The sequence below is a fragment of the Grampus griseus genome (assembly GCF_964374135.1).
Source record: "Grampus griseus genome assembly, chromosome: 18".
Taxonomy (NCBI): Eukaryota; Metazoa; Chordata; class Mammalia; order Artiodactyla; family Delphinidae; genus Grampus; species Grampus griseus.
Genome location: NC_139012.1, coordinates 73702358 through 73729365, shown reverse-complemented (window position 1 = coordinate 73729365; position 27008 = coordinate 73702358). Strand labels below are relative to the sequence as shown.

The 27008-nt window shown below is 42.9% G+C and overlaps 1 protein-coding gene across 1 annotated transcript in view; it reads left to right on the top strand.

Annotated features, from left to right (window-relative positions):
* Positions 1-27008, top strand: part of MTUS2 (microtubule associated scaffold protein 2) — a gene marked incomplete at its 5' end in the record, with an annotated part of 327280 nt that overhangs the window by 178508 nt on the left and 121764 nt on the right. Inside the window, one exon of the mRNA XM_082675664.1 lies at positions 17111-17209. Within this exon, the coding sequence (XP_082531790.1) occupies positions 17111-17209 (99 nt within the window). The remainder of the gene's footprint in view (positions 1-17110; positions 17210-27008) is intronic.

The window sequence follows — 27008 nt, the reverse complement described above, 5'->3', positions numbered from 1 at the left end:
ATTTGAGACCCATTCCTTTGCATGAGGTCATAGAGACAGGAAAATATGGCGGGATGATGGATGGAGTGACTGTCCATTTCATCGTTCAGAGGGTGGCATTCGTGGGTGTCCTGGAAGGCCTGTTTGCTGTTCTTTCTGGCCAGCAGTGGGGAGGTTCCTCGCAGCGGCCAGGAGGCGCTGTGAGTCACACGCTGTGACCCCAGGGTCCAGCTCAGTCACCCCGGGGAGTGACGGGCATCCGTTCATTCCACGGACGTTACAGGGCACCTTCTTTGAGTTGAGCTCCGTGCTGGATGCTTGGGGAAATCATGATGAATGAGACAGAAACAGTCTCTGTTGCTACAGAGCCCATGGTGTAACAGGAGAGAGGAACATAAAACTTGTACTTACACACGTAATTATTTAATTACAGTTATGCTTGAGTGCACAGTGGAGGCGTATCATACAGACCTACTGTAGTGAAAAACTGCGCAGGCAGAGACCTAACGGGTCAGTCGAAGTTGCCAGGCACCAATGGTGGGGAACAGCATTTCGTGCAGGTGAACACATGGATTCCCTCTTTGTAAATCTTAGAGGTTCCCAAGCTTCCCTCGCCTTAAAATCTTGGGCTAGGACTGCTAAAAACTAGACTCCTTATTAATTTTAAAATAAACACCCTCCTTTCCCCTTCCGTCCCTTTTATGGAGAAACTTGCAAGCTGTGAAGTGGTAAAAAGACAGACAGCGTGAAAAAAATGTACAGAAAATTTACAGCTGCTTCATCAGTGTCTGATTTTCCTGGTGAGTCCACCCTGGCCTTAATCATTACACAAACATTGCCCTTTAAGCAGTTCTTTGGGACAGTTTGATTTTGTGTGTGTGTGTGTGGACACTTGAGTTTAAAGCTCTGATACCCTCATCCTCTATTGCCAGTTTAGTGGCCTAGAGGGCTGTTTAACAATTATCATGAAATGCCACAGGAGGATCCAAGTAAGGGACAGGATACATTTCCCTTTCTCTGCTTTGCCTTTCAAATTCTTCCATGGAAACAGCGGCATGGATAATATTTTGGGAAGCACTGGGGGACGCGCTCACTGTACCAGAGAGAATTTATAAAATGCCGTGACCCTCCTTGCTGTTAGGCCCCCTGCAGGCTGATGTGAAACCTTTTATTGTGTGGTGGTCCCTCCAAGGTAAAGGCGCAAAACCCTAGCTCTCACTTAAGAGTGTACGCACGCATTGCATCTCAGAGGTTACACGCCTGGTATTTTTGCCCACTCTGCTTGTCAGCCTCGAAGAGCTATGGGAGCTGGTCCAGAAGTAATTAATGCAAATGGTCCTGGAGAGCCGGTTTTCCATTGTGATTTCTGACATTTATATGCTTCAGAACTCTGCCTCCTGTACTATAAATGCATTGTTATGCAAAGTGCTACCATGGTGTAGCCCCATCTCTTAGCCTGAGGATCATGGAACTTTTAATTACATGTCAGTGTTTAAAACTTTCCAATTCATCCCAGATTTATATGTTTTACTAGCTACCTTACACTGATGAAATACCAAATACTAATTACTGTCTTCGAGCAGGGATGGGGGGAGCTAGAATAAATGCAAATATAATAAGAAAGAGACAAATGCCAGCCATCCGTTTTCTAAGATAAGTGGCAAAGAATAACACGTTTCTTGGACATTGCAGAGTCTTCATATTGTCCGTCTTCAGTCCATCAATCAGCATATTTGTGTGGAGAACCGCTTTGGGCCCCAAAGCAGCCTCACTGCTAGGAGTCTAAAGCCCATGCTGAACATGAGAAGCCTGCACACGACCACCAGACGCAGGACCCTGAAATACAGAGTCCCCCAGCCTAGCAGTAGCTCTGATTGTTGAACAGTCCACATGGCAGGTAGATGGGGAATGAATGAAAGCCGAATGCCTCACTCATTAAGTATATGCAGCTTTAAGTGATGTGACAGTACCATGCTGTGTATCCGAGCTGGGACAATGGGATAAATATTAAACAGGACAAACAGATGTGATGGTTCATTGATGAGCAACTGTAATAATAATAATGGCCAGCATTTATTGAGTACTTACTGTATGCTTAGTCATACCCACCTTTTCATTTCATCCTCACTTAAAAACCTTATGATGTGTCGGTACTATTCTTAAGACTATTTTATAGATTAGGAAACTGTGGATTAGAGAGATCAAGTAGTTTTCCCAGGATAACAAAACGAGGAGATTTACGGGTTGGGTGTAAGCCCCGGCATCCAGCTGCAGAGCCCGTACTTGCACCTGGTGCCGGTGCCCTTTCTGTAGCCCTGACAGTGACGGGCCTCTTCACACAGCTGCTGTGACCAACATCACCCAGCAGAGAACCCACCTGCTTGGGCTGCCAGCCTGCAGTGCTTCTGTGCCCATGACCTGGGAAAATATAACAGCAAGGTTACGGGACCCTTTTCTTATTCATTGGCTACATCTTTTTAGGTTTAAAAAAACAAAGATACCTTGGACATATTTCTGTCTCCACATGATTTTTGTTCCAATGAGTGGAATAACTTTACTAGTAAGCCACTGTTAATTGAGAGTTTCTACCACACAGACTTCGGATGGCAGAGGAAACAGGGAGTGAGCTTTGAAGTTAGACCCAGCAACAGCTGGGTGACTTTAATTCAGTTACCTGACTTCTCTAATCTTCAATTCCTTATTGGAAAAAGAAGAATGTGTAATTCTTGTCACCCTGATTCAGAAATGATTTAATACACTGGCACTGCACTTATAATCCATAGGTTCTAAACAAACATTTATAACAATTAAGTTAATATTGTTAATAAGTACCATGTTTGTAGGTGCCTGGCATTATGCTAAGCATTTTTAATATTTGCCTGGTGCAGCTGGAGGTCGTAGAGGGCTAGAGACCAGGAAGGTGGGACTCGAGCAAACCCTCACGTCTCATACCCCACCCTGCTGCCCCTGAACGTGCTGTACCTTTGCACATGGTCCCACGCCTGTTGTGTCCTGTCCTTCGTGGTGATTGTCCTTCATAGTTCACACCTCAGCTCAAACATAACATTCTTCGGTGAGGCCCTACCTGACTCTTCCTCTGAGCTCCCTGAGAAATCTTTAGCCAGACCACTGGGCTGGCACCTGATGCATCATCTTGTCACTACTTACATGTCCCACTAGTTAGTGAATTTCTGGACGTAAGGATTTTGTCTTTCACCTTGGACTCTCCAACAGCTAACACCCCATCAAGTACGGTAGACCCACCCAATAAATACATGATGAACAACTGAATAAGGGAATGCTTTGGATTTTTCAAGGAATGAATAGTTCAGAAAATAAGAAAGGGATGATGCAGCCTTTGGAATAAAACTACAGGGAACTAACGTGTGGGCACTCATTTAATACTAAGTAGACCATATTTATATGGGGAAAACGTTAGCTGTGAAAAGCACAATTTTATTGTGTTCTTGAATTAATGTGAAAGTAAATTATTGGATGGAATGAGACAAATAATCCCAGTCCATTTCTTTCATTTGGGCTTACCTAACTAAAACTGCCACAATGCATGAAGCCCCAGTATCTATTTGGGTAGTTTCAAAAATACAAAGTACTTTTTGCACCACGACTTACTTATTCACATTTTCTCAGTGCCTAATGGATCACGCAGTGTCTTGATTCCCCAGAACTGGATTATTTTCCACCCACAGATCCATCATATGCAGAGCTTTACTTATTTTTCTTCTAAGAGTGTGTAAGGGGATTTCTCATTACTCACTTAGGATGTGCCTGTTTATTAGGTGGGGAGAGAGAGGTACTGCAGAAGAAATGAAAAAGAGAAAGAAAATAACAAGAGGTTTCGGAATATCAGGAATTTACCTAATCTCAAGGTTGACTTCATTTTCCACAAAGGAAGAACATGATTAGTTAGTAATGATAACCAGCTCTATTTATTTACAAATATTTACTGAGTGGGTGATTTTCATGTGATGCATTGTCTAATGGGGAACACGGACAGGTGAAGGGCTTTCAACCTATAGTGCAATAAGCTTGTAGCCACAGAGCATATTAGCAGTATCCAGAGACCTCTAGGTTGAGGTCTGGAGGATGAGTTGGAGCAGAGTTCACTGGAGAGAAGAGAAGGTAGGAGGTGGTGTGCAGTTCTGCAAGAGAAGTGACAGTGATCTGAATTAAGGAGTTGCAGTGACTACGAAAAAAAGAGGTGGACTAAATTTAAGAGAGATACAAGATGTATGTTTCATAGGATTTGGCATCTTATTGCATATAAGAAGTAAGAATGAGGGAGGGGATAAGGATGCGATCAACATTACTGGCTCAGGCAAAAGACACATCTACCGGGACAGAGAAAATAGGACTGAGAGGAAGTTTCGTTAGGTGACAGAGTTCATTGTTGGGAGTACTGAGTGTCATCTGCACCAGGAGAGATCCAAAAAGAGATATTTATATATAGGTTGTATATATAAATATACACACACAATAATAGGTGTTCCATAAAAACAAAACAGAGAAATCAGAGGGGAGGAAATTAGCAAAGCAACCTTTCAAGAAAATTTCCCAGAACTGTAGGACTAGAAAAGCCTGCCAAATGCCCAGCATAATGAATGAAAAAAGACGCACACGAGGCACATCGCGAAATTTCACAACACTGGGGAAAAAAGAGGTACCAAGAGAGTAAACAGATCACATACAAAAGATTAAAATTTAGAGTGGCATCAGACTTTCCAGTAGCAAACCTGGAAGCTAAAAGAGAAATGCCTTCACAGTTCTGGGGGAAAATGATTGCCACGTCGGAATTCTGTGTGAAGCCAGTCAACTGTAAGAAGAAATTTTCGGCCATGGAAGATGTGAAATAATTTATTTCTCATGTACATTTCTCTGGAAACTCAAAAAAAAAAAAGGTACTCTACCGAAATAAGGAAGCAGACCAAGAAAAAGGAATACATGAGAGGTCCAGAAAAAAGGGATCCAGTATGGGAAAGAGACAAAGGTATTACGCGGAATGATGACGAAGGGAGATTCTGGGATGACAGCTGTGCAACAGTGCAAGAAGTTATGAGTCCAGAAGAAAATGGAGAATTGAAGCCTCCAGGGAAACAAAAATGAAACCTTTTACATAATTGTGAGAGGAGAGTTGTGACTGATAAAGAGCTCTGGGGAGAATTAGCAAAATGCATAGATATAAACAATCTAAACAAACAACAACCAAGGCTCCTGTTAAATCCAGGGAAAACAAAAAGTCATACAAGTAAGGAAATTGCTCAGTTGTGAATAATATTTATGTAATTGTAACAAAATGAACAATGAATTTTGACTTAAACAAAAATTATCGTACAGCTGTATTGAAGAGGGAGGTAGTGCCTATAGAGAGCCTATAGAGAGAAAATTTGTCATTTTCGGTAGTAGAGAGCTATTAAAATGTCTAAAATGTAAGTATCAAGAACTAGTAGTATATGGGACATCCCTGGTGGCACAGTGGTTAATAATCCACCTGCCAGTGCAGGGAACACGGGTTTGATCCCTGACGCGGGAAGATCCCACATGCTGTGGAGCAGCTGGGCCCGTGCGCCACAACTACTAAGCCTGCGCTCTAGAGCCCGCGTGCTGCAACTACTGAAGCCCACATGCCTAGAGCCTGTGCTCCATAACAAGAGAAGCCACCGCAACGAGAAGCCCACGCACTGCAACGAAGAGTAGCCCCCGCTTGCCACAAGTAGAGAAAGCCCTCACGCAGCAACGAAGACCCAGTGCAGCCAAAAATAAATAAATAAAATAAACTTATTTTAAAAAAACTAGCAGTATAGACATGTTACTTACATGTATGGAGATAAATACTAGGAAAAACAGCTTAAAAAGTTGAAAGTGATGATTATGAATTGGGCATATGGAGGGTGGGACAAGATACTGCTCTTTTTTGTTTTGCCATGTGGAATAATCTTTTAGAAAGGTACAGGTGTAGAACTATGATTTTAAAAAAACAGGTTAAAAAAAGAACGCAAAAGATGAAAAGAAAACAATAGGAGAATTGCTGGACTGGGTTGTGGCCGCAGTTATGGCTACCGACTGTAAACTTGGCACCTCCATCTGTGGTGGCGTGTGCTCAGCTGGACTAGGGGAGGGCGACAGCTGGGTTAAGGGAGGGTTGGATTCTGCAGACGGTTGTGACCAAGTGGTTCTGCTGCCTCTGTGATATTAGAGCAAGAGTGCAGACAAGAGGATAGTAGAGGTGAAGGACACTGGGGGCAACTTCAGGTTGGATAAGAAAGGAGGCAAAGACAGGAGGAGCCTGGCAGTTCGGAGTAAAGGGATTTGTTGTTTAGATTCATGAACTGATGGAGTGGCAGTAACACAGCTGGAGGATACAAGGTTGTGCTCAGAAGGTGTGGTGTGTGATTTTCAGAGGTGAAGTTCTAGGTGATGACACGGTCCAGGGTGATACCCAGGTGTCCCGATTAAAGGTGCCCGGCAAGAGTAGCAGATGTCTAAGTACTGAAAGGCTGGGATGTCAGATGAGTTATGCAGGGGTCATCGACGTTTACCCGGATGATGGCAGGACCTGGGGTAAGAGGAAGACCATGCCTAAGGGTAAGTGAGGGATGGTGACTATAATGGAGGTGACAGCAGGGAGCAGTGTTACGACACATGAGCCAGAAGTTTGGAACCTCAGGGGGAAGGGAGTTTTACGCGAGCCTGGGGGCTTCAGGTTCTGCTGCGGTGTTGGATCGTTTGAAAGAAATCTCCTGACTCAAAGATAAGTTTAATGAGCAGGATGGGGACCATTTGAGAACCTTTGCTCTGAAAGATGAAGCATGGAAGTGGGAGAGGGAGGTTATTTACCAAAGGAGTAAGTCGTTCCACACAGTGCAGACTGAGTGAAAGAGAGGAACGTTGGGGCCAGGGATGGAAAGAATGCTGGGATTTATTGGCCTCCAGCTTTAGAGAACAAATGGCTTGAGCATTCCCTGGTCTCCTGGTCACACCCCCAAACAGAAGACCTTCAGCGTCTATGTTCCCCTGCTCCATCCCCGCTCTCTGCTCCGAGCATTCTCCCCCATACACCCTCCTGCTTCCCTTTAAACCTTCCTGTGGAGTCAGACTCACCTGGATTCATTGCGTTGCGTACTGCAGGCAGGCAGTAGGGCTCATTACGTTCAGGACTCACCGAGGCCTCTGTGGGGCAGTGAAATGCGAGCTAAAGTGAGGGCAGGAAGGCGCAAGCTTAGATCTTGCTCAGCCACCTAGTAAACGGGGACATGTCACTACCTCCACACCTTCAGTTTCTTCATTTACAAAGTAATAATACCAATAATAATACCAGCAGAGATGAGAGAGGGTTAAAGGGAGGTGATATACCTAGAAGCAACTGCGGGGTGCTGCCTGGCATTTATAAATGCTTGTGTTAATAAACACACTCCTTGAGATGTGACTTCCGTGACAGCTCTCACCTTCTCTTCCACTGGGACAGTGCTTGGCGCCTCCTTGGTGCTTAATAATGAATGAATAAGAATATACTTGGGGGGGTTACAAAGCTTTTAAACAGATATAATATTTTCCCCCCAAACCCACTTCTTCATTCTCTTATCCTTACCTTTTCATAACAATCTTCAGAATTAAATCATCCCTGCTTTTATCCCAGGAAGTAATTAGGTCTCTGTTGTGAGTCTGATTTTTTTGTAGGTCTCTATTTGAGGACAGAGACCTCCTTTATTTTACTTTAAATTTCCAGCTACAAGGTCTGCCCTCGTGCGTGCAATAAATGGAGTTGACATGGAATGAACCTTAAACAGGTTAAATCCAGCATTTTCTCGAGTGTATTCAGATTGTTCCCTCATTAACTCCATTCTCCACCAACATCAGATATTCCTGTTGATTTTTTTTAAAAGCAGCTAAAACCTGTTTCCTCCTTTTATCCCTGCAAGCCCTCCTGAATCCTCTCTTACGCACTCTGTCTCTCATTTATACCTCATCCAGGTTCCTCTTTTATTTGATGTATTCGTATCTAGATAACATTTCCTTTCTTCATCCTATTCAACCCCTATAAATCTTCCCTTGAAATGTTCCCTCATTCTGTTTGTCTCATAAGTGACATCAGAATCCCTACTTCCTGATGACATAGTTCATTTTTTCCTAATCACCTCCTCCAATTCCCTTCCTGATGCTCATAGCACTCGTTGTTGCCACGCTGACCTTTCTTTTTTCTTCTTGCTCCCCTTCATCTTCCTAACATGGCTTTTCATGTTGTTTGGGTGGGGTCTGTAGGGCTGGGGGAAGAATTAGCCCTGTTACCTGTGCTTTCACAGGTGGATGGAGTGAGAAGGTTAGACGGTTGGGGGATAAAGTCAGTTACTGTGCATTTTTCTTTATCCTTTTTTTCTTATCTTTTCTTACTTCTACCAAGATTGATTTGCAGGGATTTGTGGCCTATTGTGGGTGAGGTTAAGAGCCTCTGCAAATTCCCTTTGATTTTTTTTTGATGTGCATATTGTAAAAAAAAGTATATAGCATTCTTCTAACCGTTATCTTAAATTGAATTTTTCTTTCCATTTTGATGTGCTCAGTGAGGATCCTGACTTAGCCATTGACACTTGTCGTCATTTTTTTTTTTTTTTTTTTTTTTTTTTTGTGGTACGCGGGCCTCTCACTGCTGTGGCCTCTCCCGTTGCGGAGCACAGGCTCCGGACGCACAGGCTCAACGGCCATGGCTCACGGGCCCAGCTGCTCCGCGGCATGTGGGATCCTCCCGGACCGGGGCACGAACCCGCGTCCCCTGCATCGGCAGGTGGACTCCCAACCACTGCGCCACCAGGGAAGCCCATCATATTGTTTTAAGAGGACAGCCTCGTGCTCATCCATCGCTCTTGATTGGGCAGCTTTAGTCACATTCTCACGGGTCCCACACAGGTGGGCTTGGCCTTAAGCATCGTGATGAACAGGTTGTAATAAAACACAAGGTGGGTCTTGGAATAAAACACAAACACTTGTCAGGGTCACTCAGATCACCGTGGAAGACCTTGTCCGCATGAGAAGCTGAGCTTGCACACTATTCTTCCCTCTTCCAAGGAGCTCTGTACACTTTGCCAGGGAGCACCTTCCAGCTTAGGCCTTAGGGTGGCGTTCTGCTGCTCTATTTATGGTGAAACGCTTTAGGGCCATTTGACTGTGTAGGGATCGTCTGGAAATGGCTGACTACCATCTGTGACCATGTTTCAAATGAAACTCTATGACTTCTTGTCTGAGACCAGAGTGAGGCTGGCATTTCTTTCCCCACCTGCCGCCTTCTTCCTTCCACCCCAATGATAGGGCTCTGGATCTTGTATATACACATTCGTTTATATAGCTCTGAATCTCAGCCTGTGTAAGGTACACAAGGAGTAGTTTTGGCCAATATACAGCCCCATGAGAGATGAGTGTGTATATGTATTCATTAAGGAGCTATTTCCACTGGCTGGCATCCTGTAATTCAGGTCTTGTTTGGTTGCAAGTTACAGAAACCCAATTCAAACTGCCTTAGCAAAAAAGAAAGCAAAAGATCAGAGAGATTTTGGCTCATATAACTGATAAGTTCAGGAGATGATGCTAATGTAAGGTGAGGCTGTACACGGTACTTAAACAAGGTCATCATCAATGTTTTCCAACTCTTGCCCCTTCTTTCCCCTTGGTTAGCTTCTTGTTCACAAAGGCTCTCCCCTTTGGTCAAAGATGGTCAAAGGCAGTTCAGATTTACGTCCCACCAGCCTAGGTATCTATCAGAAAAAGAATTCTTTTCTATTGGTCAAAGGCAGTTCGGATTTACATCCCACCAGCCTAGGTATCTATCAGAAAAAGAATTCTTTTCTAGTAATTCCAGCAAAGTTCTCAAGGTAGGGTTCTCATTATCCCAGGTTGGATCTTTTTATTTCTAAGCCAAGATGCTCTGTCACACTGGCGTGATGCAGAGCTCTGATTGGCCAGGCCTAGGTCACATGCCCACCTCCAGATCCAGGCAGGTCAGCCCCACCCAACCACATGGACCAAGAGCAGGGAAGAGTTGGTTCCTCAAAGGTCAGCAATGGGTTCAGTAAATAGAAGCTGGTCAGGCCAGATAAGAGACATCCATCCACTAGAGGCATACAGTCTACGCTGGGTGAAAGAAAACAGGGAAAGCTGAATGGGCTCTAAGGAAAGACTGCTATTCAAGAGGAGTTGATGAAATTAGGAAAAGCTTCATAAATGAGTGACAGGGATTCAGGGTGCTAATATAGGCCAAGTACTGAGTACCTTTTTGGTGAGCAAAAAGAGTTTCTTCATTTTTTCATTCAGGTAGACAGAGAAGGTGTGATAGGCTGAATAATGGCCCCCAAATACGTCCATGTACTAGTCACTGGAACCTATGAATGTTACGTTGCAAGGCCACAGGGACTTTGCTGATGCGATTAAGTTAAGGCTCTTGAGATGGGGACAGTGTGCTGAGTGATCCAGATAGAGCCAGTGTAATCACAAGGTCCTTATAAGAGGAAGGAGGGAGGAGGTGGAGGAGAAGGAGGTGTAATGATGGAAGCAGAGCCCGGAGTGAAGTGCCTTGAAGGTGGAGGAAGGACCACAGCCAAGGAAGGCTGGAAGCGGATTCTCCACCAGAACCTCCAGAAGGAACCAGCCCTGCTGACACATTGACAGTAGCCCAGTGAGACTGATTTCATACTTCTGACAACCCCCCACCCCAGAGCTGTAGGAGAATAAATGTGTGTTGTTTTTAACCACCAAGATCATGGTAATTTGTACCAGGGGCAAACCAGAAACTCATACAGAAGGGCTTAAGAGAGGGGATGAGCTGAATTTGAGGATGATGAGGTGGGCCAAGCAGCTGAGGGAGAGACTGAGCCCTCCAGACTACGAGACAGCACAGTGGGAGCACAGAGCATCGTAGGGGACCACGGTGTCACAGCAGGGGACACGCAGCAGAGGAAGTGCAATCCTGGAGCTTGCCTGTTCCACAACACAGAACTGGGGCTTCCTACTGAAGACCAGGGAAAGCTTTGGAAAGCTTTTATTTTATTTTATTTTATTTATTTTTGCTGTGTTGGGTCTTTGCTTCTGTGCGAGGGCCTTCTCCAGCCGCGGCGAGTGGGGGCCACCCACTTCATCGCGGTGCGCGGGCCTCCCACTATCACGGCCCCTCCCGTTGCGGAGCACAGGCTCCAGATGCGCAGGCCCAGCAGTTGTGGCTCACGGGCCCAGTTGCTCCGCGGCATGTGGGATCCTCCCAGACCAGGGCTCGAACCCGTGTCCCCTGCATTAGCAGGCAGACTCTCAACCACTGCGCCACCAGGGAAGCCCCTGGAAAGCGTTTAAAAGTAAAATCACGTAATTTGAAAGGTCGTCCTGGCAGCTGTAAGGAGGGTGAATTGACTAAAGATGAATGTGAGACACAGACTGAGAAATCACTTAGGAGACTTTCCTAGTTGTCCCAGCAAGAAATGAGGAGGACTTAGCTAAGGGAAACCGTGAGGGTGGATAAAGGGGCAGAATTAGAGAGACTGAGTAACCGATTAGATTTGGGAGGATAAGGCCGAGGACTCACTAGCTTCTGGTCTCAGTGACTAGGGGGACAGGTGGCCAGGAAAGCAGATATTGGAAGAGGAGTGGATTGGAGAGGAAGATAATTAGCTCCGTGTAGGGTGTGATGATCTGGTCATCCAGTAGGTAAGTGGTCATGTCTAGTTGACACCTTGAAACGGGTCTGGATCTCAGGAGAGGTGTCTGGGCCCATCTGGATTGGAAATAACAGATTTCTATAGTCATCAGTGGGTATAATTCAGTGGTATAAGCACGCCGAATGGACAGGCTCATCCAGAAGAGTGGCCTGGAGAAGGTCGAGGCAGAATCCTGGGGCAGCTTTACTAGGCGTAGGGAAAGGACTAAGGGAGAGTGGCCAGAGGGGCAGCAGGAAAACCGTGAGACCAAAACTGGCATTGCTGGGTACTCTGGGATCTTACAGAGTAAAACGAAAGCTGACGGTATACTCAAAAAACATTTAAGCTGAGTCCAGATTGCAAGAAAACTGCAAGAACAGCTGTAAGTCTTGACTAATCGCCTTAATTTTCTGTGCCGTCAAGAGCTCCCAGAACCACACAGGAATTCTCCAGGCAGCGCTGTGTTCCTGGGGGAAGGGTCGTGGAACTTCCGATCAAAGTGATTCTCGTAGAATTGGTTGCACTAGGCTGGTTTCCTTCCTTATCCTTTCAGAGAGCTGATAGATTATTTTCATTTTGGTTTTGGTTTCAGGCCTTTTATTTTTTATTATAAAAGTAATGTGTGTGCTCATCATTAAAAGTGGAGATAATGCAGAAGCATATTAAAATAAAAAGTAAAATTCCCTTGATCCTGCTTCTCAGAAGTAACCATTATTAAAAACATTTAAAAACTAGTAAATGGAAAAAAAAACTAGTAAATGGCCTTTCAGTTATTTTTATATATTTACAACTATAATACAGGTAACATTTTTGCATCATAAATATGGGATAATACCGTGCATACTGTTCAACAGCTAGCTTTTTAATTTATTTCTCATGGACATCTTTCCATGCCAGTATAATACAGAACAACCTCATTCTTTTTAATGGTGGCGTAGTGCTACATCATATGGTTATACAGTAGTTTATTTAATCATTCCCCTGTGTGCATTTTTGGTTATTTATACATCTCTGTTGTTGTGAATAATGTATGAAATGTCTTTAAATGTGCATCTTTTCACACTTGCAGAAGTATTCCAAAGAGAGATCTGTAGAAGCAGAATTGCTGGGTCAAGTCTGTCACTGTTTAAATTTTTGATGGAAGCTGCCAGATAGCACTCCATGAAGGCTGGATGGAAACTCTTGAGACTCTGAATAAATACTTACGTTTAGTTACCCCTTAAAGTGTGGTGTTTAGCACACACTTTGGCCTTTAACTCTTCCCTTCTGAGTTCCTAGGAGTCTGGCTGACTTTCTGTGTTCGTTGAAACCTAAAATCTGAGCAGAGGGAGGCAATAGAAGAGAGAGATGATCCATAAGTGGGATACTCTGCAGAGTGGGCGTGGCTTCAGTGGAGTGGAGTCAGGGCTGGGCTTTCACGACCCCGCCGGTCCAGCCTTCTGTAACCCCCAAATGCCTGGACATGGCCTGCCTTGAAAAGAGCCCGGTAGGAGATGGGCGGACAGTGGGGCATAGACTGAATGGCCACGCTGTCCAGGGCAGGGTGTGTCCTCTGCTTGAAGTTTATGTCCTAGTGGGGAGGGTGGACAGTAAACAAACAGATGTGTGGATGTTTTGGGCGGTGACAAGTGCTGTGAAGAAGAATGAAGCAGGTGAGGGGCAGAGTGGCAGGTGGCAGGAGGGCTGTTTTACCTGGAGTGTCAGGCACAGCCTCCCTGAAGATTGCCATCTGCGCAGACCTGAATGAGCAGATGAGTGAACCAAGCCTAAGGTCTCGGGGAAGCATATTCCACGCAGAAGGAGCTCAAGCTAACGTGACCAGAATGGGAGGAAGTACAACGAGTCTGAGCACCAGCAAGGCTGGCAGTGTGGCTGGAGTGTGTGAGCAGGTGCAGAGGTGTGTGTGTGTGTGTGTGTGTGTGTGTGTGTGTGTGTGTGTGTGTGTGTGTGTGTGTGTGTGTGTGTGTGTGTGTGTGTGTGTGTGTGTGTGTGTGTGTGTGTGTGTGTGTTAGCTAGGGTTCTCCAGAGACACAGAACCAGTAGGAGATATATACGTACATACATAGCATATTTTATATAGGAAAATAATATATATTTATGTATTAATACATTTATAATACAGAATATCCTATTATATTTATTATGAATAACATATATACTATTACATATATACTTTATATAATATATTTTAATATATAATTATAATAAATATATAAATATATTTTTAAATATATAGATTTTAATATATTTTAATATATTTATATATATATAATATATAAAAATATATTATATATTTTAAATATGTAATTATGTCTATGCTTTATATATACTCTTATATATAGTATATATATAATTACAGAATATAGTATAGAGTACATATATAGTATAGTATAGTATATATTATATATATTATAGAATATAGAATACATATATATAAAAAGAGATTTATTGTGAGGAATTGGCTCACATGATTATGGAGGCTGAGAAGTCTCAAGGCCTGCAGTCAGTGAGCCCATGGTGTAGGTTCCAGTCCAAGGGCAGAAGACTGATGTCCCAGATCAACCAGTCAGGCAGCTGAAGTTCCATCTTACCCAACCTTCTGTTCTACTCAGGCCTTCAACAGATTGTATGAGGCCCCCTCACACTGGGGAGGACAGTCTGCTTTACTCAGTCTACCAGTTCAGATGTTACTCTCATCTAGAATAAGGTATGACCAAATGTCTGGGCAACCGTAGCCCCATCAGGTTGACACATAAAATGAACTCCCACAGGTGTCTGATGTAGCCTAGGGACCAGCACTTCTGGGCTGTGCTGTTCACTGGCCCACAGTCAGTCAGTGAGCCCTTGAAATATGACCAGTGCTGGACACTGAAGTGATGTTCAGCACGTTGGTTTAAATAAAACGTATTATTACAGGTAATCGCACTGGACTTTGTACATTTTACATGTTGTTGGTAGAAAATTTGAAATTACATAAGTGGCTCACATTGTATTTCTGTTGGGTAGCGCTGGTCTGTAGGGCCTTGTTAGTGTGGCGAGGAGTCTGCATTTCACTCTGAGTAGCTTGGGAGGTGAGAGGAGGGTTTTGAGATTGGGAATGACTTGCTCTAAGTTGGGTTGAAGTTCATTCACCTGCTGCCCTGGGGGCATATGCAGTAGAGGGGCGGCGGTGGTGGCAGCAGAGCCGGTGGGAGGCCTTGAAGAAGGAGGAAGGGGCTATGGTGACCTGGGCTCTGCAGGGGCAGTGGGGAGGGGGAAGAAGTGGTCAGACCTGGGAGATGTTCACCGAGGAGATCCAGCAGGCTTTGCTGATGGACTGAATGGGGGCTGGGAGCCAAACAAGGTGACTCCTTGTGTGTTCGGCCTGAGCACAGTGAGTGAAGGGTGGAGCCGTTTGCTGAGACGGGAAAGGCTTGGGGTATGTTCGCTAAATGCGTGAAGCACCTTTTTTGAGAGTAGGAAGAAAAAAGTAGTGGCTAGACATGCAAAGAAGAGGTAAACCAACGAGACCCAAACAGTTTGTCCAAAGGCGGTGAAACAGAGGAGGTGCTCACAGGTGTGTGGGAAGAGCCGCAGGAGACAGGTGGACAAGGATAGAGAGGGCTGAGGCAGGTCCGGTGGCGTCGGGAGAAGCAGTAGCCCAGTCAGGCGGCCAGAAAAGGAGACAGGGACAGAGAGCTTGGCTCCAGATACCTGCCTCCCTCTCCAAAGCCTGGAAATGATCTCTCCCCAGTCATCCACACACACACACACGCACACGCACTTGCACGCACACATACGTATAAATGATCTGTAATAGTGCTTTTAAAGCTGTAAGGGAAAAGTTGACATATTTGAACATTTAAATATTTTAAAACTACTGTACAAGGAAAGGTACTCTAAATAAGTTGTAAAAAGTGAAAGGCTGGAAAATACAATTTGTATAGCAGGCAAGGGATTAATATCCAGCATAAATGAAGAGTTCCTACACACCAGTAAGAAAAATGGGCAGAGGGTTTAATTAGGCAATTTTCAAATAAAGAGATGCACATGACCAATGTGAAAAGATTCTAAGTGTCTGGCAGAAATTGAAATGATGAGACTTCAGTGTCGGTAGGGCATGGGGCGTGTAGGAAGAACTGGCCTCCTACACGTGGTTGGGAGTGTAAATTTAGTAGCTTTTTATGGAGGACAGTTGGGCTGTGTCTGGTAATGTTGCAAATGAGCAGGATCTTAATCCAGCAAAAGTGTATCTGTGCATTTATCCTGTAAAGATACTGGTACATGCGTACAAAGAAACAAGTAGAAGTATGTTTATTATAGCACATTTAGCTATTTTAATAGCTAACACGTGCAAACACTCTAAACGTTCGTCAACAGGAGGATGGGTAAATTATGGTACATCTTTGCCCATTAATATGATGTGGCATTTTTTTAAAGACCTATGAATACATGATATGAAAAAGATCTTCAGAAGTGTGGGTACGTAAAAAGAAATTGCAGTATGGGATGCATTTAGCTAATTAATAGCTGTATTTGTATTTGGGTAGATATACTTAGAAATACCTAGAAGAAGGTTTGGAAGCGTAAACGCCAAATTGCTAGCTGGTTACCTCTGGAAGAGGAGTAAGGGTGCAGGGCATGGGGCAAAGTGGGAAGTTTGTGTTCCGCTTCTAAGGAGCCATCACCATCTCGAGGGTTTATTTCTGAAACGACATAATAAACTGTGCTGAGGCGGAGACGGGTCTAGGTACACCCAGGTCGGCGTTATTCCTGATCTTCCATCCATCATTCTTGGACTTTCTGATGAAGGGGATGTGACGGGGAGGGTCTGTGCCCAGCACACAAGGGAGAAACGGTGCTGTGTCCTGAGTGCCTGGTCTTAGACATGGCCCGAGCTCAGGCTGTCCCGTGCTGCTGCAGCCGGCTCTGCCAGCAGGTTCTACAAAGGCTCAGCTGCAGCAGAGAGAGAGCTCAGAGGCTGTCCAGGTCACCTCGGTGGACCAGCTGCGTGGAAATTAATTAGAGGCAGACTGTGTCCCCCGCGGCTCGACTGTCATGATGGTGGAGTCGTCAGCAGTTAGATTCGGCTGCAGCTTCCTTCTCCATGTCATGAAAATTTGTTTTGGCAGAAGGAGGCAGGCAGACTGAGGACAGCACAATTTTAATTCCCAGATAGTTTGTCAGGGTCTTTGGGGTGCGGTGACCTCCAGAGATAGGGGTGGTTTTCATCAAATCAGAGACAGCAGTGTACTTATTCCTCTGACCACTCAAAACGAAATTCCCTCTGCTATAAACAAGTGTGTCATTCCTGAAGCGCAGGGGGTGGTGACCATAGCAACAAATCACCCAAATATTATTTGTTCTCTGTGCCTTTTGTTAAGCCTCCCTTTGCACAAACAGTCTGTGTTTGTTTCAATTGTAATGAACTCTCTTTGTTTCTTTTTCTCTTTTTAAACTGTATATAGGAACAAAGAAAGAAGTACAGAAAGATCAAGATGCTAATAAACCTGCAGTTTCATCTCCTAAGAGAATGTCGGCTTCAGCCGCCAAGCTTCATTCGCCAGGTATTTAAGAAACGTGAACTGTGTTATCTGCAGAGACTTGAACTTGGAGGTTATTGTGTTCAAATGTCATTAGTGGAGCAGTGCCAGCCCATGTGGTATGAGTGATGGTTCCAGGGCTTGACATACACGTATGGATGTGTTCTGAGTCTAGCTGAAATGAACCAGCTGTTGGCATCATTTTGTCCTAAAACACAAAATGTTATGCTACGTTTAAGTGGTAGAATCTTCTCTGTGTAGGAGTATCTGCTATTCCAACAGAATATAAAATAATTTATAATTGAAAAATAGACTTTGGAGATCTAACTTCAAGAGAGAATATTTCCCAAAAAGAAGAAAAACAGAGAAATAAATGGTAGATATCAAATACTTGTTATTTTGTTTATTTACATCCTGATATGAATAGGCTATGTAATGTCACATGAAAGCTGAAAATGGTTTATTAAGAAAACTCATGCTGTAAGGTATCAACCCCTTTGTAGAATAGAGTGCGATATAACCTCAGAACATTTTCTTTAAGCACACAAGTAGTAGCAGTAATAGCAGCTAATGTTTGAGTTCTTACTGTCTACCACGCACAGTCCTAAGCTCTTTAGATAGATCCATGTATTTAAGGCCCACAGTAACTGGGAGACAGGTACTATTATTGCCTCTCCCTTTACACGTGAGGAAATTGAGGTACAGAGATTTTTGTTAATTTGCCCAGAGCCACAGGAAGTAAGTAGTAGAGTATTGGTTTGAATGCAGACACTCTGAATCCCAAAACTGCACTCTTAGTTGCCACACTGTTAACCAGAAAGCTTGGAGAATAGTGAACTTTTTAATATTTCTGGTAAATTAAAAATGTATAGGAAGTAATCCAAAGCCACACACGAGAGGGTCAGGAGACAAAACCTGTTACCAATCGAAAGTTCGTGTGCGTGATGCCCAGCGAGGCCAAACAAACGGGAATTTCGGAGTTTGGAGTAGAGAAAGGTTTATTGCAGGGCCATGCAAGGAGATGGGTGGCTTGTGCCCACAAAACCCCCAACTGCTCAAAGGGTTTCAGCAAAGCATTCTTAAAGGCAAGGTAAGGGAGGGGCGTGGTTAGTTGTTGCAAACTTCTTGGTGTCGAAATCCTTTGTTCTTGCAGCTGTGGGTGTAGGTCAGGTTAGGCTGTTCCTGTAAACCTCCAACAAGACAAATGCTTTTCTCTATTCTGCAACATTTTTTCTTTATAAGAATGACCTTCTTAAAGGTCAGCGCCTTGAGAATAGGCTATCCTGTATAGTTCAGGCTATAGGCAACATTCTTTTACAAAAGGTGCAGAGCCAGCATGACTAAGCACAGGCAGCAAAGCAAAAGAAACAGATCTAATATGGAGTCAGATTTGTTCTTCCCTATTACAAGCCCAGTGCCTAAAGAGGGTGGGAGATGAGATCGGAGAACCCTTCATAAATCTGGAATTTCTGAAGGGCAACACCCTCACTAGACAAATTAGGAAGGGAAAAAAGCTCACCCTGCAGGAGGAGTCTGGCCTGTTGTGCTTTGGCTCTGAGAGAAGGTGGGAAGGGAACCAGTCCTCCCTTAGGAAATCCTCACCTCAATCCGCCCTGCCTCAATCAGGGAGCTGGAATGCCTGCTACTGCTACAGTCTGAAAATTCAACTTAAAATGCTACAGTACTTGTGTCCACTTGGTGAATAAAATGTGAAACTGCTACACACACAAGGAAATAAGCCACTGTGAGTGAGGTCCTTATATTGTAAGTAGATGGATAAATTGTGGTATTTATACAGTGGAATTCTATTCACCAATAATTAATTGTGTAATTTCAGACTTGATTAAGTTAAACTATACATGTTAACATTTTTAGAATTACCAATAAAATAGAGTTCTGAACCAGTAAGGGGAAAAGTTGAAAAGAGGGGTTAAGAAAAATTTAAATCTATATAAATGAAAGCAAAAGAGGGAGAAAGGAAAAAGAAAACAGGGAGAGGGAGAGAGAGGAAAGAAGGAAGGGAGGAGGTAGGGATATGGAAGAAATTGAAAGAATAAAATAAGGTATTAGAAATGAATTCAGGGACTTCCCTGGTGGCGCAGTGGTTAAGAATCTGCCTGCCAGTGCAGGGGACACGGGTTCCAGCCCTGGTCCGGGAAGATCCCACATGCCACAGAGCATCTAAGCCTGTGCGCCACAACTACTGAGCCCGCGTCCACAACTACTGAAGCCTGCGTGCCTAGAGCCCATGCTCTGCAGCAAGAGAAGCCACTGCAATGAGAAGCCCACACACCACAATGAAGAGTAGCTGAGCTGCCGCTCGCCGCAACTAGAGAAAGCCCGCGCGCAGCAACACAGCCAAAAATAAATAAATAAATTTTTTAAAAAAAAGAAATGAATTTAAATATGTCATAATGAATGTACATGAACTAAACTCTTAGACTAAATCACAGATTTAGATTACCAGCCTGGATTCATTTATTGAACAGTCACACAGGATTTATTAAGTGCACATTGTATGATGTAAAATCTAGCTTTAGGCTGTTTTACAAAGTACACACCTAAAATATAAGAATACTAGGGAATTCCCTGGTGGTCCAGTGGTTAGGGCTCCACACTTCCATTGCAGGGATCTTAGTTCCTCAACGGGTTCAATCCCTGGTCGGGGAACTAAGATCCCTCATGACACGTGGCAAAAAAAAAAAAAAAAAAATCCTAAAAGGTTGAAAATAAAAGGACTGAAATATTTATGCCAAGAAAATACGAAACAAAAAAAAGTGTGTGGTATTCTGTATTGAAACATCTTTATTTGGTATAATTAATAAAGATTAAACTACACATATTGAAAGTGTACAGTTTGGTGAGTTTTGACATGTGTATGCACATGTGAAACCATCACCACAGTCAAGACGGCAAACGTGTCCACCATCCCCTGGAGTTTCCTGGTGCCCCTTTGTCATCCCCTCCACCTAGGCCTCTGCACCCACACCCCAGTCCCCACTCTGTCCCTAAAGATTAGTTTGTATTTGCTAAAGGTTGATACAGATGGAATCATGTATACTGTACTTTTATCTGACTTCTTTTACTCAGCATGGCTTTTTTGAGATCTATCCAACATGGCAATAGTCCATTCCTTTTTATTGGTGAATAGAATTCCACTGTGTAAATACCACAGTTCATCCATTTACCTATTGAGAGACTTTGGGGTTTTTTCCCCAAGGCTTTGGCTGTTATAAATTAAGCTACTATGCCCATTTGTACAAGTCTTGGTATGGCCTTCTGCTTTTAGTCCTCTCGGCACATAGCTAGGAGTGGAATGCCTGAGTCATGTGGTAGCTATGTGTTTAACTTTTTAAAACTGTTTAAACGTTTTCCAAACTGTTTTCCAAAGTGGTTTTACCATTTTATATTCCCATCGGTGGTGTCTTAGAGATCCAGTTTCTCCACATCCTTGCCAACCCTTGGTATGGTCAGTTTTTTTAATAGTATACATTATAGTAGGTACACAGTGGTATCTCGTGGTTTTAATTTGCATTTCCCTAATAACTAATGATGTTATAATGTTGAGCATCTTTTTGTTTATTTGACATCTGTGTATATTCTTTGATAAAATATATATTCCAGTCTTTCATCATTTGGGTTTTTTTGGCCTTCTTTTTATTGAATTTTGAGACTTTTTATATATTCTGGATACAGTTTTTTCAGCTATGTGATTTGCAATTTTTTCTTCACAATTTGTGGCTTATTTTGCTTCTCTTAACAATGTCTTTTGAATATTAGATGTTCTTAATTTTCATGAAGTCCAATTCATACTTTTTTTCTTTTATGGACCATATTGTGAGTGTTATCTAAAAAATCTTTGCATAACCCAAGGTCACAAAGATTCTCTCTTACGTTTTATTCTAAAAAGATTTATAGTTGTAGGGTTTATATTTAAGTCTATGATCCATTTAATTTAATTTTTGTATATAGTGTGAGGTATGGCTTGACTCTCTTTTTGCAGAAGGATATACAATTGATTTCTACTCTGACCATTATTATTTCTCTTCTGCTTACACTGGATTTAATTAGTTAATGTCATTAATTTGAAGTCTTTCTGCTTTTCTAGTGTGCACTTAGTACAGTAAGTTTTCCTCTATATACTGCTTTTAGATATATAATTTACAAATTTTGATATATTGGGTTTTCATCTTCATTGAGTTCACAATATTTTCAAGTTTCCCTTTTTGATTTCTTATGTCCCCTTGATTATTTAGAAATGTGTTTTTTTAGTTTGCAAGTATTTGGGACTTTCCAGAGATCTTTCTGATTTTATTTCTAATTTAATTCCATTGTGGTTGGAGAACATACTTTGGATGACTTGAATCCTTTCACATTTATTGAGACTTCGTCTTATGACCCACACCAAGGGCTGTCTTGGTGAATCTCTCATATGTGCTTAAAAAGAATGCCTTTTCTGCCGTTTCTGTGTGGAATATTCTACAGTGTCATAGTTCAAGTTTGTTGATAGCATTGTTCAAGTATGCTATAGCCTTACTGATTTTCTGTCTACTGTTCTATCAGTAATTGAGAGAAGGTTATTGAAATCTCAGAGTGTAATTGGGGACTTGTCTTTCTCCTTTCAGCTCTATCATCATTTTGCTTTGTGTATTTTGAAGCTCTGTTATTAGGTACATAAATGTTTAGGATTGTTTATCATTTTGATGAATTTTCCACTATCGTTATGAAATGAACCTCTATCCCTGGTAATATTCTTTTCCCTGAAGTCTACTTTATTCAGTATTAATAGTGCCACTCAGCCTTCTATTCATTTCAGCATGGAATACCTCTTTCCATACTTCTCCTTTTCATCTATTTGTCTCTTTATATTTAAGTTGGTTTTTTATAGGCAGTTTATCATTGGCTCTTCCATTTTTATCCAGTCTCAAATCTCTACCTTTGATGTACATTTAATGTTATTGGTTTGATTGGGAGTAAATCTACCATCTTGCTATTATTTTCTATTTATCCCACATGTTCTTTTTTCCCCCTATTTTACTACCTTCTTTTACATTACTTATTTTTTGTGATTCCATTCCTCCCCTTGGTTGATGTATTAGCTACCTATATCTCGTTGTCGTGTTATTTTAGTGGTGATTTTAAGGTTCAGAGTCTACATCTTTACACATTCTAGCTTCAAGTGTATTATTATATCACTTCACATATAGTATAAGAGTTACAACAGTATGCTGCCATCTCTCTCCTCCTGGCATTTGTGCTACTGTTAGCAAACATTTTCCTTCTACGTACGTTCTGTGTATAAACCCACACGACAGTGTTATTTTTGATTATCAGCACTCAGTTTTCTTCTTAAGCAAAAGTCTTTTAGATTTACTCAATTAGTTCTCACTGCTGGTGCTCTTCATTCCTTTATGTGGATCCAGATTTCTGTCTGGTATCATCTTTCTTCTACCCGAAGGATTTCCTTTAAAATTTCTTATAGTGGAGGTTTCCTGGTGATAAAATCTTCCTGTTTTTGTTTACCTTCATCTTTGAGAGATACTTTTATTTGGTTCAGAATTCAAGTTGGCATTATTTTTTTCTTGAGGTATTTAAAGATGTTGTTCCACTGTCTTTTGGTTTGAATGGTTCCCAATTTAAAATGGACTGTCATCCTTATCTTTATTTCTCTGTGCCTGTGTGTCTTTTTCTTCTCTGACTGCTTTAAAGATGTTCTCTTTATCACTGGTTTGGAGCAAATTGATTACACTATACTTTGGTGTTATTTTCTTTGTGGGATTTTTTTGTGTGTGCTTGAATTTTCTTGAGATTCTTTGATCTGTGGGTATGTACGTTTTATCAAATTTGAAAATTTTTGCCCATTATTTCTTCAAAAATTTTCCACCCTAACAGCCTCATCTCCAGGGACTCCAATTATGCATATGTTAGGCCCCTGGTAGTTGCCCCACACCTGTCCAAACTGATACTCTGTTCATTTCTTTCAGTCTTCTTTCTCTGTGTGTTTAATTTTGGCTAGTTTCTCCTGCTATATGTTTGCTAATCTTTTCCTTTCCCTTTTCTTTTTAAAAAATAACACCCAGGCTTCACTGGTGGTGCAGTGGTTGAGAATCTGCCTGCCAATGCAGGGGACATGGGTTCAAGCCCTGGTCCGGGAAGATCCCACATGCCGCGGAGCATCTAGGCCCGTGAGCCACAACTACTGAGCCTGCACGTCTGGAGCCTGTGCTCCACAACAAGAGAGGCCGCAACAGTGAGAGGCCCGTGCGCTGCGATGAAGAGTGGCCCCTGCTCGCTGCAACTAGAGAAAGCCCTCACACAGAAATGAAGACCCAACACAGCTAGTGTTGGTGTTGAATGCTTCTCAGGCCTCAAATCTCTGACTTCCCACTCTGCAACCAGTTGGAGAAAACTCTGCTTTTAACAGGCTCACCTGATTAGGTCAGGCTCACCAAGGATAATCTCCCCCTTTGTATATAATGTTACATAATCGTCCTATTCACAGATTCCACTCACACTCAAGGGCGTTCTGCAGGTGTCTTAGTCAGCTCAGGGTGCTATAACAAATACCATACCGGTGGCTTAAACAACAGAAATGTATTTCTCACAGTCCTGGAACCTGGGAGGTCCAAGATCCAAGTACTGGCTGATTTGGCTACTGGTGAGAACCCTCTTTCTGGTTTTCAGGTGGATGCCTTCTTGCTGTGTCATCATGTGGGGGAAAGAGGTAATCTCTCTCGTGTCTCTTCTCTTAAGACCACTAATTCCATTCATGAAGGCTTCACCCTCATGACCTAGTTACTTCCCCAAAGCACCACCTCAGAATACCATCACATCGGGTATTAGAGATTTAACATATGAATTTTGGGAGAACCGGAACATTCAGTTCAAAACAGCAGGATATGCATGCAAGGGAGCAGAAACACGAGTCCAGATTACCACGGGAATTTCAAGCCAGCTTTGGTGAATAGAAACCTATGTAATGGATAATGGACAGACCTGGGGGCATAGTATTTTGGTTCCAGCCTCCCCTCCTTGCTTCCTTCATCCCTCTCTGAGGGTGACTCTCCTTTCTTCAGATTACTGGATACCAAAGAAGAAAGGGAACTGGACCAGTGATGCCTATATCAGGCCTTGAGCCTTCTACTGTCATCTGGGTGAGGAGTGACTGGTGAAGTTGAGGTGTGCTCCCCTCCCCTGCTGATCTGTAGATTAGCTGAGGATGGTCACTGTGTTTTATGTCATCAGTCCCATCCCCAAAACAAAACAAGCCATAACAACAAAATTCCCCTGACCTGCGTATTTCTGACCCACTTCTCTCCCCACCTTTGTAGCCAGGCTTGGGAAAGAGTCTTCCATGATCCCCGTCTTTGTCCCTTTGCTTACAAGGGACTCCTCCCGTCGCTGCCGGCTAGCGCCACACCCCACCCCGCCCAGTCCACTGCCCTGCAAAGGCCACAAATGACCTCCTGGTTACTAGGTCTAAGTGGACATGTCCTGTTCTTTATCACATCTCTGTGGCATTTGGCATTATTGATCACTCCCTTCCTGAAACTTTCCTTCCTTCAACTCTGTGACAGCAATTCCTACTGGCTCTCTTCCTGCATCTGAAAATGCTTACACTGAGTTGCCTTCACTCGAAACTCTTCTGCAAATTCTAAAGGTTGCCAGGTTGCTTGGCCCAAAAGAATAGACTGAACCAGGTTCAAATCCTGGCTCAGTAGCTCACGTGATATATGACTTTGGACAAATAACGTAACTTCTCTGAGTCTCAGCTGCTTCTTTGGTAAAATAGGAATTACGTCTGTGCTGCAGGTCGTGGTCATGCGCTGCACCAACGTGTCAGACCTGTTACCCTTCCATGACTCTAAGCTTCTGATAACAGAAAGCATATTTTAAAGGGACACAGGACATTCTGAGGCAGCTGTTTTGACCCTGGCATTTTGATAACACGGCAGCAAAGCGCCCCGAGTCCCCGTGTCCAGACTGGTCTGTCAGAACATTCTGATTGAGTTTTTTTGTTAGCTGAACTGTAGTTCACATACTGTACGTTCCACTTTTTTAAAGTGTACAATTCAGTGGTTTTTAGTATATTCACAGAATTGTGCAGCTGACACCACTACTTCCAGAGCATTTTCACTTACCCCCAAAAGAAACCCACACCCCTCAGCAGTCACTCCCATCCCCTGCTTTCCGCAGCCCCTGACAACCACTAGTCTACTCTGTGTTTCAGGGATTTGCCTATTCTGGACATTTCACATAAGTGGAATCATACAGTATGTGCCCTTTTCTATCAGTTTCTTTCATTTAGCATGTTTTCGAGGTTCATGCATGTCAAAACATGGATCAATATTTCATTCCTGATTTTGTCTAAATAATATTCCGTTACATGGATATATCAGATTTTGTTTATCCACTCATCAGTTGATGGGCATTTGAGTTGTTTCCAACATTTGGCTACTGTGGGTAATGCTGCTATGAAAATCCATGTCATTAATCTTTTCTTATGCAGTGTCTAATCTACTCTTAATCCCATCCAGTGTATTTTTCATCTCAGGCATTTGAGGTTTTAATCTCTAGAATTTTTATTTAGATCTTTTTTTTTTGTCTTCTTTGTTTCTACTTGACGTGTTCAATTGTTCCTCCAGCTTCTTGCTATATGGCATATAGTTATAATGACTGTTAATCACAGGTGTCATTTCTTGGCGGGCTTCAATTGATTGCATTTCCTCCCAATTATGCGTTGCACATTTGCATGCCTGAATATTTTTTTAGCTGACAGACGTTGTGAATTTTTCCTTTTTGGGTACTGGATGTTTTTTAATCCTGTAAATATTCTTAAGCTTTGTTCTTGGGTGAAACTATGTGACTTGGAAAGAGTTTGAGCATCTTGGGTCTTTCTCATCAGCCTTGGTACGTGGTCCCGACTAGGGATCAGTCTAAGGCTGATTTTAGCACAGCACCAGGGCATGACCCTCCCGGGTGTTCAGATGCCCTGGGAATCGTGAGGTTTTCCACTCTACCAGTGGGAACAAGAACTAATCCTGGCCTCCTGTGAGCTCTTGGGAGTGTTCCCTCTAATCCTGCTTGGAATGCTTTCCCTGGCCTTGGACACTGTCCTCACAGGCTGCACTGATCAGACTTGTCCAGATACTCGAGGGGTCCCTCTGTGTGTCTCTGTCTGTCTCTGTCCTCTTGACTACTCTGACCTGTAACCTCTGACCTCTGAACTTCCCGAGCCCGCAGCTCCACCTTCCCGACTTGGGGAAGCCACCAGGCTCCCCGTGGGTTTCCTCTCTGTGCCATGGCCTGGAAGGCCACCCAGGCCATACGGTCAGGTGATTGTAGGGATTGTGGGGAGCACCTCATTTGTTTTCTGACTCTGGGGCTCACTGTGCTTCATTTCCTAATATTTAATGTCTTGAAATCCACTGACTTATATATTTTGGTCAAGTGTTTTGGGTAGTTTCAGATGAGAAGGGAAATCCCATCCTTCATCTTGGCCAGAAGTAGCTATAATTTTTAATATAAAAATTAAGCAATTGCTATAATACTATTAAACCATGATTTTTCACCCTCAAAGAAAGGAGGCAATCAGATTTACCTTCATAAATAGCACTTGTACTTCTGGTAAATAATAAGAAATTTCCTGAAGATGACACTATTTTACATCAGTTTTTGTCTAGAGCGTGGATTATAGTAACAGATTTTTCATAGTTGTCTTTGGAAACTCTGCTTGTAACATCCTTTTTTTTTCTCTCTCTTTTTCTATACATCGAAATAGAAAAGTCTGCTCTTTCATTGGAGTGGGAAAGGTAAACCTCTT